The sequence below is a fragment of the Scyliorhinus canicula genome, chromosome 22 (genome assembly GCF_902713615.1).
Source record: "Scyliorhinus canicula chromosome 22, sScyCan1.1, whole genome shotgun sequence".
Taxonomy (NCBI): domain Eukaryota; kingdom Metazoa; phylum Chordata; class Chondrichthyes; order Carcharhiniformes; family Scyliorhinidae; genus Scyliorhinus; species Scyliorhinus canicula.
The window spans coordinates 28,155,515-28,170,179 of NC_052167.1; the positions used below are offsets into that span (position 1 = coordinate 28,155,515).

The 14,665-nt window shown below is 47.0% G+C and overlaps 1 protein-coding gene across 1 annotated transcript in view; it reads left to right on the plus strand.

Moving 5' to 3' along the window:
• Positions 1-2,237: 2,237 nt before the first annotated feature.
• The window catches only part of pik3ap1 (phosphoinositide-3-kinase adaptor protein 1), a 184,939-nt gene continuing 172,511 nt past the window's right edge, over positions 2,238-14,665 (plus strand). Inside the window, exon 1 of the mRNA XM_038783277.1 lies at positions 2,238-2,364. Coding sequence (XP_038639205.1) covers positions 2,317-2,364 — 48 coding nt within the window. The 5' untranslated portion in view covers positions 2,238-2,316. The remainder of the gene's footprint in view (positions 2,365-14,665) is intronic.

The window sequence follows — 14,665 nt, forward strand, 5'->3', positions numbered from 1 at the left end:
CAGAGCCCCTCTCCCAGTGAGTATCAGAGTCCCTCCCATGGTGAGTATTGGTCCCTCCCCCAGTATTTATCAGAGCCCCTCCCCCAGTGAATATCAGAGCCCCTCCCCAGTGAGTATAAGAGCCCCTCCCCATTTGAGTATCAGAGCCCCTCCCCCAGTGAGTATCAGAGTCCCTCCCCCAGTGAGTATCAAAGCCCCTCCCCCAATGAGTGGTAGAATTGCGTCTGGAGATAGGGGCTGTTTAGCTCACAGGGCTAATCGCTGGCTTTGAAAGCAGACCAAGGCAAGCCAGCAGCACGGTTCGATTCCTGTAACAGCCTCCCCGAACAGGCGCCGGAATGTGGTGACTAGGGGCTTTTCACAGTAACTTCATTTGAAGCTTACTCGTGACAATAAGCGATTTTCATTTTCATTTCAGTGAGTATCAGAGCCCCTCCCCAGTGTGTATCAGAGCCCCTCCCCAGTGCATATCAGAGTCCCTCCCCCAGTGAGTATCAGAGCCCCTCCCCAGTGAGTATCAGAGCCCCTCCCCCAGTGAGTATCAGAGCCCCTCCCCCAGTGAGTATCAGAGCCCCTCCCCCAGTGAATATCAGAGCCCCTCCCCCAGTGAGTATCAGAGCCCCTCCCCCAGTGAATATCAGAGTCTCTCCCCCAGTGAGTATCAGAGCCCCTCCCCCAGTGAGTATCAGAGTCTCTCCCCCAGTATCAGAGCCCCTCCCCCAGTGGGTTCAGAGCCCCTCCCCCAGTGGGTTCAGAGCCCATCCCCCAGTGAGTATCAGAGCCCCTCCCCCAGTATCAGAGCCCCTCCCCCAGTGAGTATCAGAGCCCCTCCCCCAGTGAGTATCAGAGCCCCCCTCCCCCCCCCCCCCCCAATGACAGCCACTATGGTTACATGAGCATGGATCAGTTTAGTTGCCTCCTACAGCTGTAGTTCCAGGAATGGGGAACTAGTTTGGTTGGCAGACCCCGGCTGGTGGGGGTGGGGAGGGGGTGGGGAGGAGGAGGAGGGGGCCGGGGGGGGGTGCGGGGGTGCAAATGGATGTTAAGCATGGCTGAAGCAGGGGGTGGCATGGAGGTCTGAGGCAGGGCAGAGGTGTTCAGGGACAGATTGCTGTGGGAGTCTTTGAAGCCATGGTCACTGGGAGGGGGTTAAGGAAATGGGCTGGGGGTGGGGGTCCTTCTGCAGAGGGGTCTGGGGGCAAGGGGGTAGGCTCTACCCCAGTAGAGGGGGAAGTCTGTTCTCTCTATCTGGAGCCAAGTGTGGGGAGGGGTTGATTTTTTTGTGACAGTCATGGATAACGGATTTTGAACTCGGTTTCACGCATTATTACATTTTAACTGAATTAGTTCTAAAAATACAGGTGCAGTGCACTGTGTGGGCACAAGTCACATGATATTGAAGTGTAAACATCATATGTTATGTCTGGATGTAACACATGTCTACATGTGTGCACCGGTCTCTAACCTTACTTCCACTCCTATGTCTTATGGTCTTATGGAGAATGCTGGGAGGTGGAGTTGAAATGCCCATCAGCCATGATTGAATGGCGGAGTGGACTCGATGGGCCGAATGGCCTTACTTCCACTCCTATGTCTTATGGTCTTATGGTCTTGTGTGTGTACGCATCTCAACAATATCTGTGCCTATATATGGCTCCAAAAATCATGTTTGATAAACATGTACCTGGTTCCAACCTGTAATATTTATAATTCTACCATTTATGTGTTTGGCCCTAATATGTAATATATAAGCACATGTCTCCATTCATATTTGAGTCACACACACACACCCATTAAACCACATGACATAGTTGTCTAATTTGACTGACATATATTTCTCTGTCCCTTGTATGTGTGTCTCTGGCTCTGTCATGTATGTCTGGCTCTGACATGTATGTCTGGCTCTGTCATGCATGTGTGGCTCTGTCATGTATTTCTGACTTTGACATGTAAGTGTGGCTCTGTCATGTATGTGTGGCGCTCTCATGTATGTCTGTCTGTGACATGTATGCCCTGCCATGTATGTGTGGCTCTGTGATGTATGTCTGGCTGTGCCATACATGTCTGGCTCTGACATGTATGTGTGGCTCTGTGATGTATGTCTGGCTGTGCCATACATGTCTGGCTCTGACATGTATGTGAGGCTGTTGACCTGCAGTGACAGTGGGACGAGTTGATATTCTGGCTATGGGTTTGCGATGAGGAAGTGACGGCGCTGGGCAGTGAAGCAGGAAATTCGGACGGAGCTGAAGCGAGCGCTGCGGCGGCGGAGCGGCTCCGGGAGCAGAGGCGGAATCGGAGCGCGGAGAGGGGGTGATGCCCCAGGGAGAGGGGCACACACTCCGGGAGCAATGGCAGCAGCAGGTAACCCTCCCCAAAACCAGCAGCTCAGCCCCTAAACCCCCCTCACAGCCCTCCCTCACCCTGAGCAAACCTCCCTCACCCTGAGCAAACCTCCCTCACCCTGAGCAAACCTCCCTCACCCTGAGCAAACCTCCCTCACCCTGAGCAAACCTCCCTCACCCTGAGCAAACCTCCCTCACCCTGAGCAAACCTCCCTCACCCTGAGCAAACCTCCCTCACCCTGAGCAAACCTCCCTCAACAACCCTCCCTCACCCTGAGCAAACCTCCCTCAACAACCCTCCCTCACCCTGAGCAAACCTCCCTCAACAACCCTCCCTCACCCTGAGCAGACCTCCCTCACACTGAGCAAACCTCCCTCAACAACCCTCCCTCACCCTGAGCAAACCTCCCTCAACAACCCTCCCTCACCCTGAGCAAACCTCCCTCAACAACCCTCCCTCACCCTGAGCAAGCCTCCCTCACCCTGAGCAAACCTCCCTCAACAACCCTCCCTCACCCTGAGCAAACCTCCCTCAACAACCCTCCCTCACCCTGAGCAAACCTCCCTCACCCTGAGCAAACCTCCCTCAACAACCCTCCCTCACCCTGAGCAAACCTCCCTCAACAACCCTCCCTCACCCTGAGCAAACCTCCCTCACCCTGAGCAAACCTCCCTCAACAACCCTCCCTCACCCTGAGCAAACCTCCCTCACCCTGAGCAAACCTCCCTCAACAACCCTCCCTCACCCTGAGCAAACCTCCCTCAACAACCCTCCCTCACCCTGAGCAAACCTCCCTCACCCTGAGCAAACCTCCCTCAACAACCCTCCCTCACCCTGAGCAAACCTCCCTCACCCTGAGCAAACCTCCCTCAACAACCCTCCCTCACCCTGAGCAAACCTCCCTCAACAACCCTCCCTCACCCTGAGCAAACCTCCCTCAACAACCCTCCCTCACCCTGAGCAGACCTCCCTCACACTGAGCAAACCTCCCTCAACAACCCTCCCTCACCCTGAGCACACCTCCCTCACAAACCCTCCCTCAACAACCCACAACAAACCCCCCTCACCATCCCTCCCTTACCCTCAACAAACCCTCCCTCACCCTCAACAAACCCTCCCTCACCCTCAACAAACCCTCCCTCACCCTCAACAAACCCCCCTCACCCTCAACAAACCTCCCTCACCCTCAACAAACCTCCCTCACCCTCAACAAACCCCCCTCACTAACCCTCCCTCAACAACCCTCCCTCACCCTGAACAAACCTCCCTCACCATCCCTTACCCTCACCATCCCTTACCCTCACCATCCCTCCCTCACCCTCACCATCCCTCACCCTCACCATCCCTCCCTCACCCTGAACAACCCTCCCTCACCCTCACAAACCCTCCCTCACCCTCAACAACCCTCCCTCACCCTCAACAACCCTCCCTCACCAACTCCCCTCACCCTCACAAACTCTCCCTCACCCTCACAAACCCTCCCTCACAAACCCTGCAACACAAACACAAAACGGCATCTCCCAGAGAGAATAATCCTTGTCATTATTACAGAAAACCCAGAAGCTGAACTTTGCCATTGTTCCTTAATCTCTACTTGCACTTTGCATGTTTGTTGGATAAAGTTTATCACAAGTGTTTAAAATATATAAATTCATAATGTAAGTGGTTATAATGTACAAGGTTATAATGAAGTGTTTCTAATGTCTAAGTTTATAATGTAAGTGTTTTTAATGTAGACATTTGTGTTACTAATATATAAGTTTATAAATTAAGTGTTTGCTAGGTCGTTGCTCTCAATGTAGTTGAAAGCCTGGGCGGTGATCCTAAACTTTAACATTACTGAGTGATCTCTGTGCCCAGCCTGGGGGAGCGACACTGCATAAACCAGCCCCCCCCCCCCCCCCCCCCAGCCAAGGCAAATGGGGGTATTGTATTAAATTCCCTTTCACGCTGAATGGGTTAAAGCCGGGTTACAATCCTCACGGTCTGTGTTCGCTGGTGTTGTGACATTTCCATATTGGAGCCGTGCGGGAATGGGTGAGGGGGGGGGGGTTTATGTGTGTGGGGAGAGTGGGAGGGTGATGCGTGTGTATGTGTGGGGTGGTGTATGTATGTGTGTGTGTGTGGGGTGGTGTGGGTACGTTGGTGGATGATGAGTGTGTGTGAGTGTGTGGGGTGGTGTGTGTGTGTGGGGTGGCGTGTGTGGGGTGGTGTATGTGTGTGTGTGGGGTGGTGTATGTGTGTGTGTGTGGGGTGGTGTATGTATGTGGGGTGGTGTATGTATGTGTGTGTATGTGGGGTGGTGTATGTGTGTGTGTGGGGTGGTGTATGTATGCATGTGTGGGGTGGTGTATTTATGTGTGTGTGTGTGGGGTGGTGTATTTATGTGTGTGTGTGTGGGGTGGTGTATTTATGTGTGTGTGTGTGGGGTGGTGTATGTTTGTGTGTGTGTGTGTGGGGTGGTGTTTGTGTGTGTGTGTGTGTGGGGTGGTGTGTGTGTGTGTGTGTGGGGTGGGTGGTGTGTGGGGGGAGTGGTGTGTGGGGGGGGGGTGGTATGTGTGTGTGTGTGGGGTGGTGTATGTGTGTGTGTGTAGGGTGGTGTATGTATGTGGGGTGGTGTATGTATGTGTGTGTATGGGGTGGTGTATGTATGTGTGTGTGGGGTGGTGTATGTATGTGTGTGTGGGGTGGTGTATGTATGTGTGTGTGGGGTGGTGTATGTATGTGTGTGTGTGTGGGGTGGTGTATGTATGTGTGTGTGTGTGGGGTGGTGTATGTGTGTGTGTGGGGTGGTGTTTGTGTGTGTGTGTGTGTGGGGTGGTGTGTGTGTGTGTGTGGGGTGGGTGGTGTGTGTGGGGGGGTGGTGTGTGTGTGGGGGGGGGGTGGTGTGTGTGTGGGGGTAGTGTGTGTGTGGGGTGGTGTATGTGTGTGTGTGGGGTGGTGTATGTGTGTGTGTGTGGGGTGGTGTATGTGTGTGTGTGGGGTGGTGTATGTATGTGTGTGTGTGTGGGGTGGTGTATGTATGTGTGTGTGTGTGGGGTGGTGTATGTGTGTGTGTGTAGGGTGGTGTTTGTGTGTGTGTGTGTGTGGGGTGTGTGGTGTGTGGGGGGGGGGGTGGTGTGTGGGGGGTGGTGTGTGTGTGGGGGGGGTGGTGTGTGTGTGGGGGGGTGTATGTGTGTGTGTGTGGGGTGGTGTATGTATGTGTGTGTGTGTGGGGTGGTGTATCTATGTGTGTGTGTGTGGGGTGGTGTATGTATGTGTGTGTGTGTGGGGTGGTGTATGTATGTGTGTGTGTGTGGGGTGGTGTATGTATGTGTGTGTGTGTGGGGTGGTGTATGTATGTGTGTGTGTGTGGGGTGGTGTATGTATGTGTGTGTGTGTGGGGTGGTGTATGTATGTGTGTGTGTGGGGTGGTGTATGTATGTGTGTGTGTGGGGTGGTGTGTGTATGTGTGTGGGGTGGTGTGGTGTGGGTGTGTGTGTATGTGGGGTGGTGTGGGTATGTTGGTGGGTGATATGTGTGTGTGTGGGGGGGTTTATTCGGGGTGTGTGTGTGGTGGAGTTGGGTATGTGTGTGAGGGTGAGTGTGGGGATGTAGTGTGTGTTTGGAGGAGATAGGGTGGGGTGTGTGGGGGGCTGGTGTGTAAGGGGGTGGTGTGGTTATGTGGGCGAGGTGTGTGTGGGGGAATGGTGTGGGTATGTGGGCGTGTATGTGTGTGTTCAGGGAGTGTGTTTGTGTGTGGTGTGTGGAAATAATAATCGTTATTGTCACAAGTAGGCTGACATGAAACCTGAAATGAAGTTACTGTGAAAAGCCCCTAGTCGCCACATTCCAGCACCTGTTCGGGTACACTGAGGGAGAATTCAGAATGTCCAAATTATCCAATAGCATGTCTTTCGGGACTTGTGGGAGGAAACCGGAGCACCCAGAGGAAACCCACGCAGACAAGGGAGAATGTGCAGACTCCATACAGACAGTGACCCAAGTCGGGAATTGAGCCTAGGTCACGGGCGCTGTGAGGCAGCAGTGCTAGCTACTGTGCCGCCCATGCGTGTGGGTGTGGTGTGTGTGGGAGGAGGGGCGATGTGTTGGCGACTGTTGCAATTCCTGCTTGTTCCCTTCAGCACTCTCTTACATAGATACATTGAACATACAGTGCAGAAGGAGGCCATTCAGCCCATCAAGTCTATAAATGGATGTGTATATAATTATCTGTAGTGAGAGTACCTTTAAGTAATTGGTGTTTACTACTGCAGTGATGTCAGAGTGTGGGTGGAACTGGGCTGTCTGTCAGCTTTTTACTTTTGTTTTAGGCTGTTTGCTGCAGGGTGTGTTTTAATTTTGTTTTCAGTGTTGGAGCTGAGGCCAGACCAAGCAGGTGTACTGCTGTTCTCTCTGCCATCAAAAGACTATCTCTTCATCATTTGGTGAATTCAGAATTATAAATGTTTTCAGTAATGAATGTAAACCTAATGTGCTTCTGTTGAAAGGTGTTTTAAGTCTTATGGATGTTAAAAGGAAAGCTTAAAGGATTACTTAGTGTTGTAGTCTTTGGGGGTTGTATTTGAATTAATGGTTGCTAAGATGTTCACTATGTTTTAAAAAGGTTAACTTGAGTTCATGGAATAAACATTGTTTTGCTTTGAAGGATACTTTTCCATTTCTGCTGTACCGCACCTGTAGAGTGGGCTGTGTGCTCCCCATACCACAATCTATTAAAAGTTGTGGGTCAGGTGAACTCCATGATACACTTTGGGGTTCTCTAAGCCCTGGCCCATAACAAATTGGGGGCTCGAGGGGGATAAAAGGGGGATAAGAGCCACACAGAGGTGGGGCTGGTTTAGCACAGGGCTAAAACGCTGGCTTTGAAAGCAGACCAAGGCAGGCCAGCAGCACAGGTTCAATTCCTGTACCAGCCTCCTCGAACAAGCGCCGGAATGTGGCGAATAGGGGCTTTTCACAGTAACTTCATTTGAAGCCCACTTGTGACAATAAGTGATTTTCATTTTCAAAAGTCTATCTATTGGATTGGCTTAGTGAACTTAAAGACAGTGAAGGGTGAGCATATTGTGGTTGCTTATCAGGTGTAGTACTATAATTTAAGTAGGGAGTGTGTTGTGTACAATGCCTCTTTCAGAAGCTCAGAGGTTTTCGGGGGTGGAGACGGTCACACACAGTACCTTACAGACAGCGACTAAAAACAGACTTTTAGATTTGGCAAAACATTGCAGTTAACATTACCTGACAAAATGCGAAAAGATGAGGTCATTATGGCAGTGGCTAAGCATTTAAAGTTGCCTGAGATACAGTCTGACTCATTAGAAATGGCAAAGATCCAGTTGCTGATTTAGCAACTTGAACACAAAAAAGAATTAAAGCAGATTGAACATGCAATGAAAGAAAAAGAAAGAGAGATACAGATCGGGGTAAAAGAAAAGGAGAGAGAAGAAAGAAACAAAGAAAGAATAGCCCCAGCAGAACAAAAAGAAAGAGATAGAGAAGAAAGGGAAAAAGAGAGAGAGTATGAACTTCAGAAAATGGCTCTGAAACATAAGCCAGTTAAAATTGACAGACATAAAAGGAAACGTACAATTGGAAGATAGTGATGAGGATAGTGATAAAGAGCGTCATAGTCGAAGGCTTGGTGGGGATCTATTTAAATATGTCCAAGCATTGCCAAGGTTTGACGAGAAGGAGGTGGAAGCCTTTTTCATTTCATTTGAGAAGGTGGCTAAACAAATGAAAAGGCCACAGGACATGTGGGTGTTACTGATTCAAACAAAGCTGGGAGGTAGAGCTAGTGAAGTGTTTGCATCACTACCGGAGGAGGTATCTGGGACGTATGAAGAGGTGAAAAAATCCATCTGAGGTGCATATGAACTAATGCCTGAAGCCTCCAGACAAAGGTTTAGAAATTTAAGGAAAGAATTTGGTCAAACATACATGGAGTTTGAAAGGCTCAAACAGAGTAATTGTGAGAGGTGGATAAGGGCTTTGAAAGTAGACCAAACGTATGAAGCTCTCAGAGAAATTATACTTTTGGAGGAGTTTAAAAATGCAATTCCTGATGTAGTGAGAACTCATGTGGAAGAGCAGAGGGTTAAAACTGCGAGATTAGCAGCAGAAATGGCAGATGATTATGAATTAATTCATAAATCAAAGCTTGGTTTCCGACATCAATTTCAGCCTGTGAGGGATAGAAACTGGGGACATGAGAAATACTCAAGTGAAAAAGTAAAGGTGATCTGATGGGAGATAATAAGGAGAGTGTACCTCAGATTAAAAAATAAATCCAGGAGGGTGGAAAAGACATGAAAAGATTCAAATGTTTCCACTGTAATAAACTAGGCCATATAAAGTCACAGTGTTGGCGGTTGAAGAAACGTACTGGGAAGGCTGATGTGGATAAATAGGACAAGACAGTGGGGTTTGTTAAAGTGGTAAAGGAAATCCCAAGTGAAGCGAAGGAGGTGCAAAAGATTGTACAACCTGATCAAGAGGTGATTGATAAGAAGGTGCCAGATGTCTTTAAAGAATTTACTTGTGTGGGTAAAGTTTACTCATGTATATCGGGAGGAGCAGGTAAAGAAGTCATAATTTTAAGAGATATGGGAGCTAGCCAATCTTTAATGGTAAGAGATAAGGAGTTATGAGTTTGGGAAGAATGTTGCCAGAAAAGGTGGTAATATGTGGAATTCAGGGTGAGAGGAGTAGTGTTCCATTCTATACGGTAAGGTTGGAAAGTCCAGTGAAGAGTGAAGTGGTAGTAGGAGTAATAGATAATCTATCTTGTCCAGGAATACAGTTTATTTTGGGTAATTGTATAGCTGGATCGCAGGTGGGAGTGATGCCTACTGTGGTTGATAAGCCAGTGGAAAATCAGACAACTGAAGTGTTGAAGGACAAATATCCTGGGATTTTTCAGGATTGTGTCAAAACAAGGTCGCAAAGTCACAGGTTAAGACAAGAGGAGAAATCAAAGAGTGAAGATTAAATTGAAGTGCAATTATCAGAAACGATTTTTGATCAGATGGTTGAAAAAGAACATGAACAGGTGGAGGATGAGGCGGATATTTTTAGTTCAGGAAGAATAGCGAAGTTACAACAAAAAGATATAGAAATAAAACGGATGTATCAGAAAGCATACATGGAAGAGGAATTGGAGTGGATACCAGAGTGTTATTACCGTAAAAGTGATGTCTTGATGAGAAAATGGAGACCTTTACATATGCAGGCAGATACATGAGTGGGCAGAAGTTCATCAAGTTGTATTGCCTGCAGGGTATAGAAAGGAGGTGTTGCGAGTTGCACACGAGGTACCAGTGGGAGGTCATTTGGGAATAAGAAAAACTCGAGCTAAAATCCAGAAACATTTTTATTGGCCTGGACTACATAAAGATGTAGTTAAATTTTGTCAACCATGTCACACATGTCAAGTGATAGGAAAACCTCAAGCAGTGATAAAACCAGTGCCCTTAATACCCATTCCAGCATTTGAGGAATCTTTTACAAGGGTCCTAATTGATTGTGTAGGACCGCTTCCTAAACCAAAAAGTGGGAATCAATATCTTTTGACTATAATGGATGTGTCTACTGAGTTTCCAGAGGCCATTCCAGTATGTAATATTACAGCTAAAAAGATTGTGGAGGAGTTACTTAAATTCTTTACTAGATATGGACTACCACAGAAATACAATCGGATCAAGGATCAAATTTTACCTCAAGGTTATCCAAAGAAGTTATGGATAGCTTAGGAATAAAACAATTTGTATCAACTGCGTACCATCCAGAATCGCAGGGAGCGTTAGAAAGGTGGCATCAGACATTAAAGACAAGGTTGAGGGCTTATTGTCACGATTATCCAGACGATTGGGATAAAGGAATTCCATTCGTACTGTTTGCATTTAGGGATGCACCTAATGAGTCAACCAAATTTAGTCCTTTTGAACTAATTTTTGGTCATGAGGTAAGAGGACCACCGAAATTGATTAAGGAAAAATTGGTGAGTGAGAAAGCGGAAATTACACTATTGGATTACGTGTCAAATTTTGGGGAACAATTAAATAGAGCAGATGAATTGGCTGGACAACATTTAAAAGTTGCACAAAATGTGATGAAACAGGTAGCGGACAAGAAATCTAAAGTTCGTAGTTTTGTCAGTGGAGATAAAGTTTTAGTGTTGTTACCAGTGGTAGGTGAACCTTTAAAAGCTCGGTTTTGTGGACCTTATCAGATTGAAAGGAAATTAAGTGAGGATAATTATAGAATAGAATAGAACAGTACAGCACAGAACAGGCCCTTCGGCCCTCGATGTTGTGCCGAGCAATGATCACCCTACTCAAGCCAACGTATCCACCCTATACCAGTAACCCCCCCCCCCCATTAACCTTATATTGTTTTAGGACACTACGGGCAATTTAGCATGGCCAATCCACCTAACCCGCACATCTTTGGACTGTGGGAGGAAACCGGAGCACCCGGAGGAAACCCACGCACACACGTGGAGGACGTGCAGACTCTGCACAGACAGTGACCCAGCCGGGAATCGAACCTGGGACCCTGGAGCTGTGAAGCATTTATGCTAACCACCATGCTACCGTGCTGCCCAATGAAATGAAAATCGCTTATTGTCACGAGTAGGCTTCAATGAAGTTACTGTGAAAATCCCCTAGTCGCCACATTCCGGCGCCTGTCTGGGGAGGCTGGTACGGGAATTGAACCGTGCTGCTGGCCTGCTTCTTCTGCTTTAAAAGCCGGCGATTTAGCCCAGTGAGCTAAACCACCCCCCCCCGATAAAATCGCTTATTGTCACCAGATAGAAAGAAAACTCACCGAGTGTGTCATGTGAATATGCTTAAAAGGTGCTTTGAAAAGGAAGGAGAGAAAAAGGAGGAGGTTTTAATGATTCTAACTCAAAGTGACGAACCAAATCCAGGAACCAAATAGGTGGATTGGCCATGCTAAATTGCCCGTAGTGTCCTAAAAAAAGTAAGGTTAAGAGGGGGGGTTGTTGGGTTGCGGGTGTAGGGTGGATACGTGGGTTTGAGTAGGGTGATCATGGCTCGGCACAACATTGAGGGCCGAAGGGCCTGTTCTGTGCTGTACTGTTCTATGTTCTATGTTCTAAATCCAGATGACTTGGAATTTGACATATCACAAATTAAACGAGGATGTTCTTAAAAATTGGGATAAAATGTTGAGTTACCTTCCAGAGGAAAAACGAACTGACCTGAAAGAGTTATTGAGATCACATGGGCAAAGTTGTGGATATAAATTGGGAAGTACTAAAATGGCTATACATGATGTAGATGTGAGAAACGCTTTTCCAATCAAACAACATCCATAGCGACTTAACCCTTTAAAATTAGCACAGGTTAACAAACAGATTGAGAGTATGCTTAAAAATAGCATAATTGAAGTGGGCTGCAGCCAATGGAGCTCACCCATAGTGATGGTACCTAAACCAGATGATACCGAATGGTTGTGTGTGGACTATAGAAAGGTTAATGCAGTTACAAGAACGGACTCTTATCCTATCCCATGTTTGAAGGATTGCATTTAGAAAGTGGGACAATCAGCTTTAATTTCCAAACGAGATTTACTTATAGGTTACTGGCAGGTACCTTTATCCGACAGGGTGAAGGAGATTTCATCTTTTGTGACTCCAGATGGTATATACCAATTCAAAGTTCTGTCATTTGGCATGAAAAACGCCCCAGCCACATTTCAACGGTTAACTAACAAAGTTGTTTCAGAATTACCCAATTGTGCGGTATACATCGACGATCTGGTAGTGTTCAGCCAGACTTGGCCAGAACGTTTGAAGCATTTGATGGAGTTATTCGATCGACTTCAGGAGGTGGGTTTGGTGATAAACCTCGTCACTTAGGGGCTGGTTTAGCTCACTCGGCTAAATCGCTGGCTTTTAAAGCAGACCAAGCAGGCCAGCAGCACGGTTCGATTCCCGTACCAGCCTCCCCGGACAGGCGCCGGAATATGGCGACTAGGGGCTTTTCACAGTAACTTCATTGAAGCCTACTCGTGACAATAAGCGATTATCATTTCAAAAGTGAATTTGGAAAAGCCCAAGTCACTTTCCTTGGCCATTCAATCGGACAGGGTCGAATGGTCACACAGGCTGTGAAACGAACAGTTATTGAGGAGTTTTCAATACCCTCAAGACGAAGGGAAATAATGCATGAGTAGATTTGATCGAGCATTTGTGCAAAAGCTTTGCAGCGTGATTGCTCCACTGATGGACTTGCTGAAGGAACGTCAAAAATTTCAATGGACAGCGGAGTTTCAACAGGCATTTGACTGCTTGAAAGCTGTGATAACCAATGCTCCTGTGTTGGAGAATTACAAGGAACTCTGAGATCAGATTGAACTAAAGTATCTGACTTTAAAGAGACATGCCAAGGCGTAGAGGACTCGATGTACTGTACAGAAACCTTCTTGTTCAAAGAGACTGTCAATTGCGAAGGAATTCAGTTGGAGGAACAAACAAAAATGGACTATATTATTATACCTGTTTGCGTGTCTTGATTTTTGAAACAAAAAAGTATATTTACTGTGCATTTCTTAAGAATGCTGAAAAGGTGAAAAATGAAACCATTATGAAGTTGATGGTTTATTTATTTTTTCTTGGGGGGGGGGGGAGGTGTCATGTGAGAGTACCTTGAAGAAATTGGTGTTCATAAATGGGTGTGTATATAAATATCTGTAGTGAAAGTACCTTTAAGAAATGCTGTTTAGTACTGCAGTAATGTCAGAGTGTGGAGCTGGGCTGTCTGTCAGCTTTTTACTTTCATTTTAGGCTGTTTGCTGCAGGGTGTATTTTAGTTTCATTTTCAGTGTTGAAGCTGAATCCAGATGAAGCAGGTGTTCTCTCTGCCATCAAAAGACTATCTCTTGATCATTTGGTGAATTCAGAATTATACATGTTTTAAGTCGTGAATGTAAACCCAATGTACTTCTGTTGAAATGTGTTTCAAGTTTTATGGATGTTAAAAGTAAAGCTTAAAGGATTACTTAGTGTTATAGTCTTTAGGGGTTGTATTTGAATTGATGGTTGCTAAGATGTTCACTGTATGTTTTAAAAAGGTTGGCTTGAATTCATAGAGTAAACTTTGTTTTGCTTTGAAGGGTACTTTTCCATTTCTGCTGTACCGCACCTGTAGAGTGGGCCGTGTGCTCCCCATACCACAACCTATTAAACGTTGTGGGGCAGGTGAACTCCATGATACACTTTAGGGTTCTCTAAACCCTGGCCCATAACAGCTAGCCACCTGTGCTACCGTGCTGCCCTCGTCTCATCTTGTCTCATCTCCTGGAGAACCTCATGTTTCTCAAACAGCAGAATCCATGGAATTACGTCATTCCGAGTGACTTTCTCACAACTGCTCAACAAACCTGCAGAGGTCGACACAGAATGCTGTCAAACGCACGGCAGCTCCAAAGACCGACGTGAAAGGGCAACGACAGATTCAAATTTTCAATATTTTCTAATTATGGAATTTTATAGAATATCTGACCCATTGTGCCTGTTTGGGAAAGCCACCTAATTAATCGCGCTGCCCCCACCCCCAGATTTCCCCTCCCAATGAAAGGAAATTTTTGATAAAAGCAAAATAAAAGTGCTGGAAATGGTCACGGATGTTGATGGATGTATTTCAGGGGGGAGGAAGGTTTGTAGTGGGGTTGCCCAGGGGTTAGGCTTTGTGGATGATACGAAAGTTGGGCGCATTGTGAGTTGTGAGGAGGACATTGTAGAACTTGGAAAAAGAACATAGATAAGTTGGTGGAGTGGGCGGAGAGGTGGCAGATGAAATTCAATGCAGAGAAATGTGACCTGATTAATTTTGGTAGGAAGAACATGGAGGGACAATACAAAGAAAGGGTAAAATTCTAAAGTGGCTGTGGGAGCAGAGGGACCAGGGTAGATATGTACATAGATCATTGAAAGTGGCAGCAGGTTGAGCGAGTTGTTCATGAAGCTTACAGCATCCAGGGCTTTACTAATAGAAGCACAGAGTAGAAGAGCGAGAAGGTTCTGTCGAACATCATAGAATCATAGAATTTACCGTGCAGAAGGAGGCCATTTGGCCCATCGAGTCTGCACCAGCCCTTGGAAAGAGCACCCTACTTCAACCCACACCTCCACCTCTATCCCGTAACCCAGTAATCCAACCCTTTTGGGTGATAAGGGCAATTTAGCATGGCCAATCCACCTAACCTGCACAGTGGGCTAAACAGCTGGCTTGTAATGCACAACAATGCCAGCAGCGCGGGTTCAATTCCCGTACCGGCCTCCCTGAAC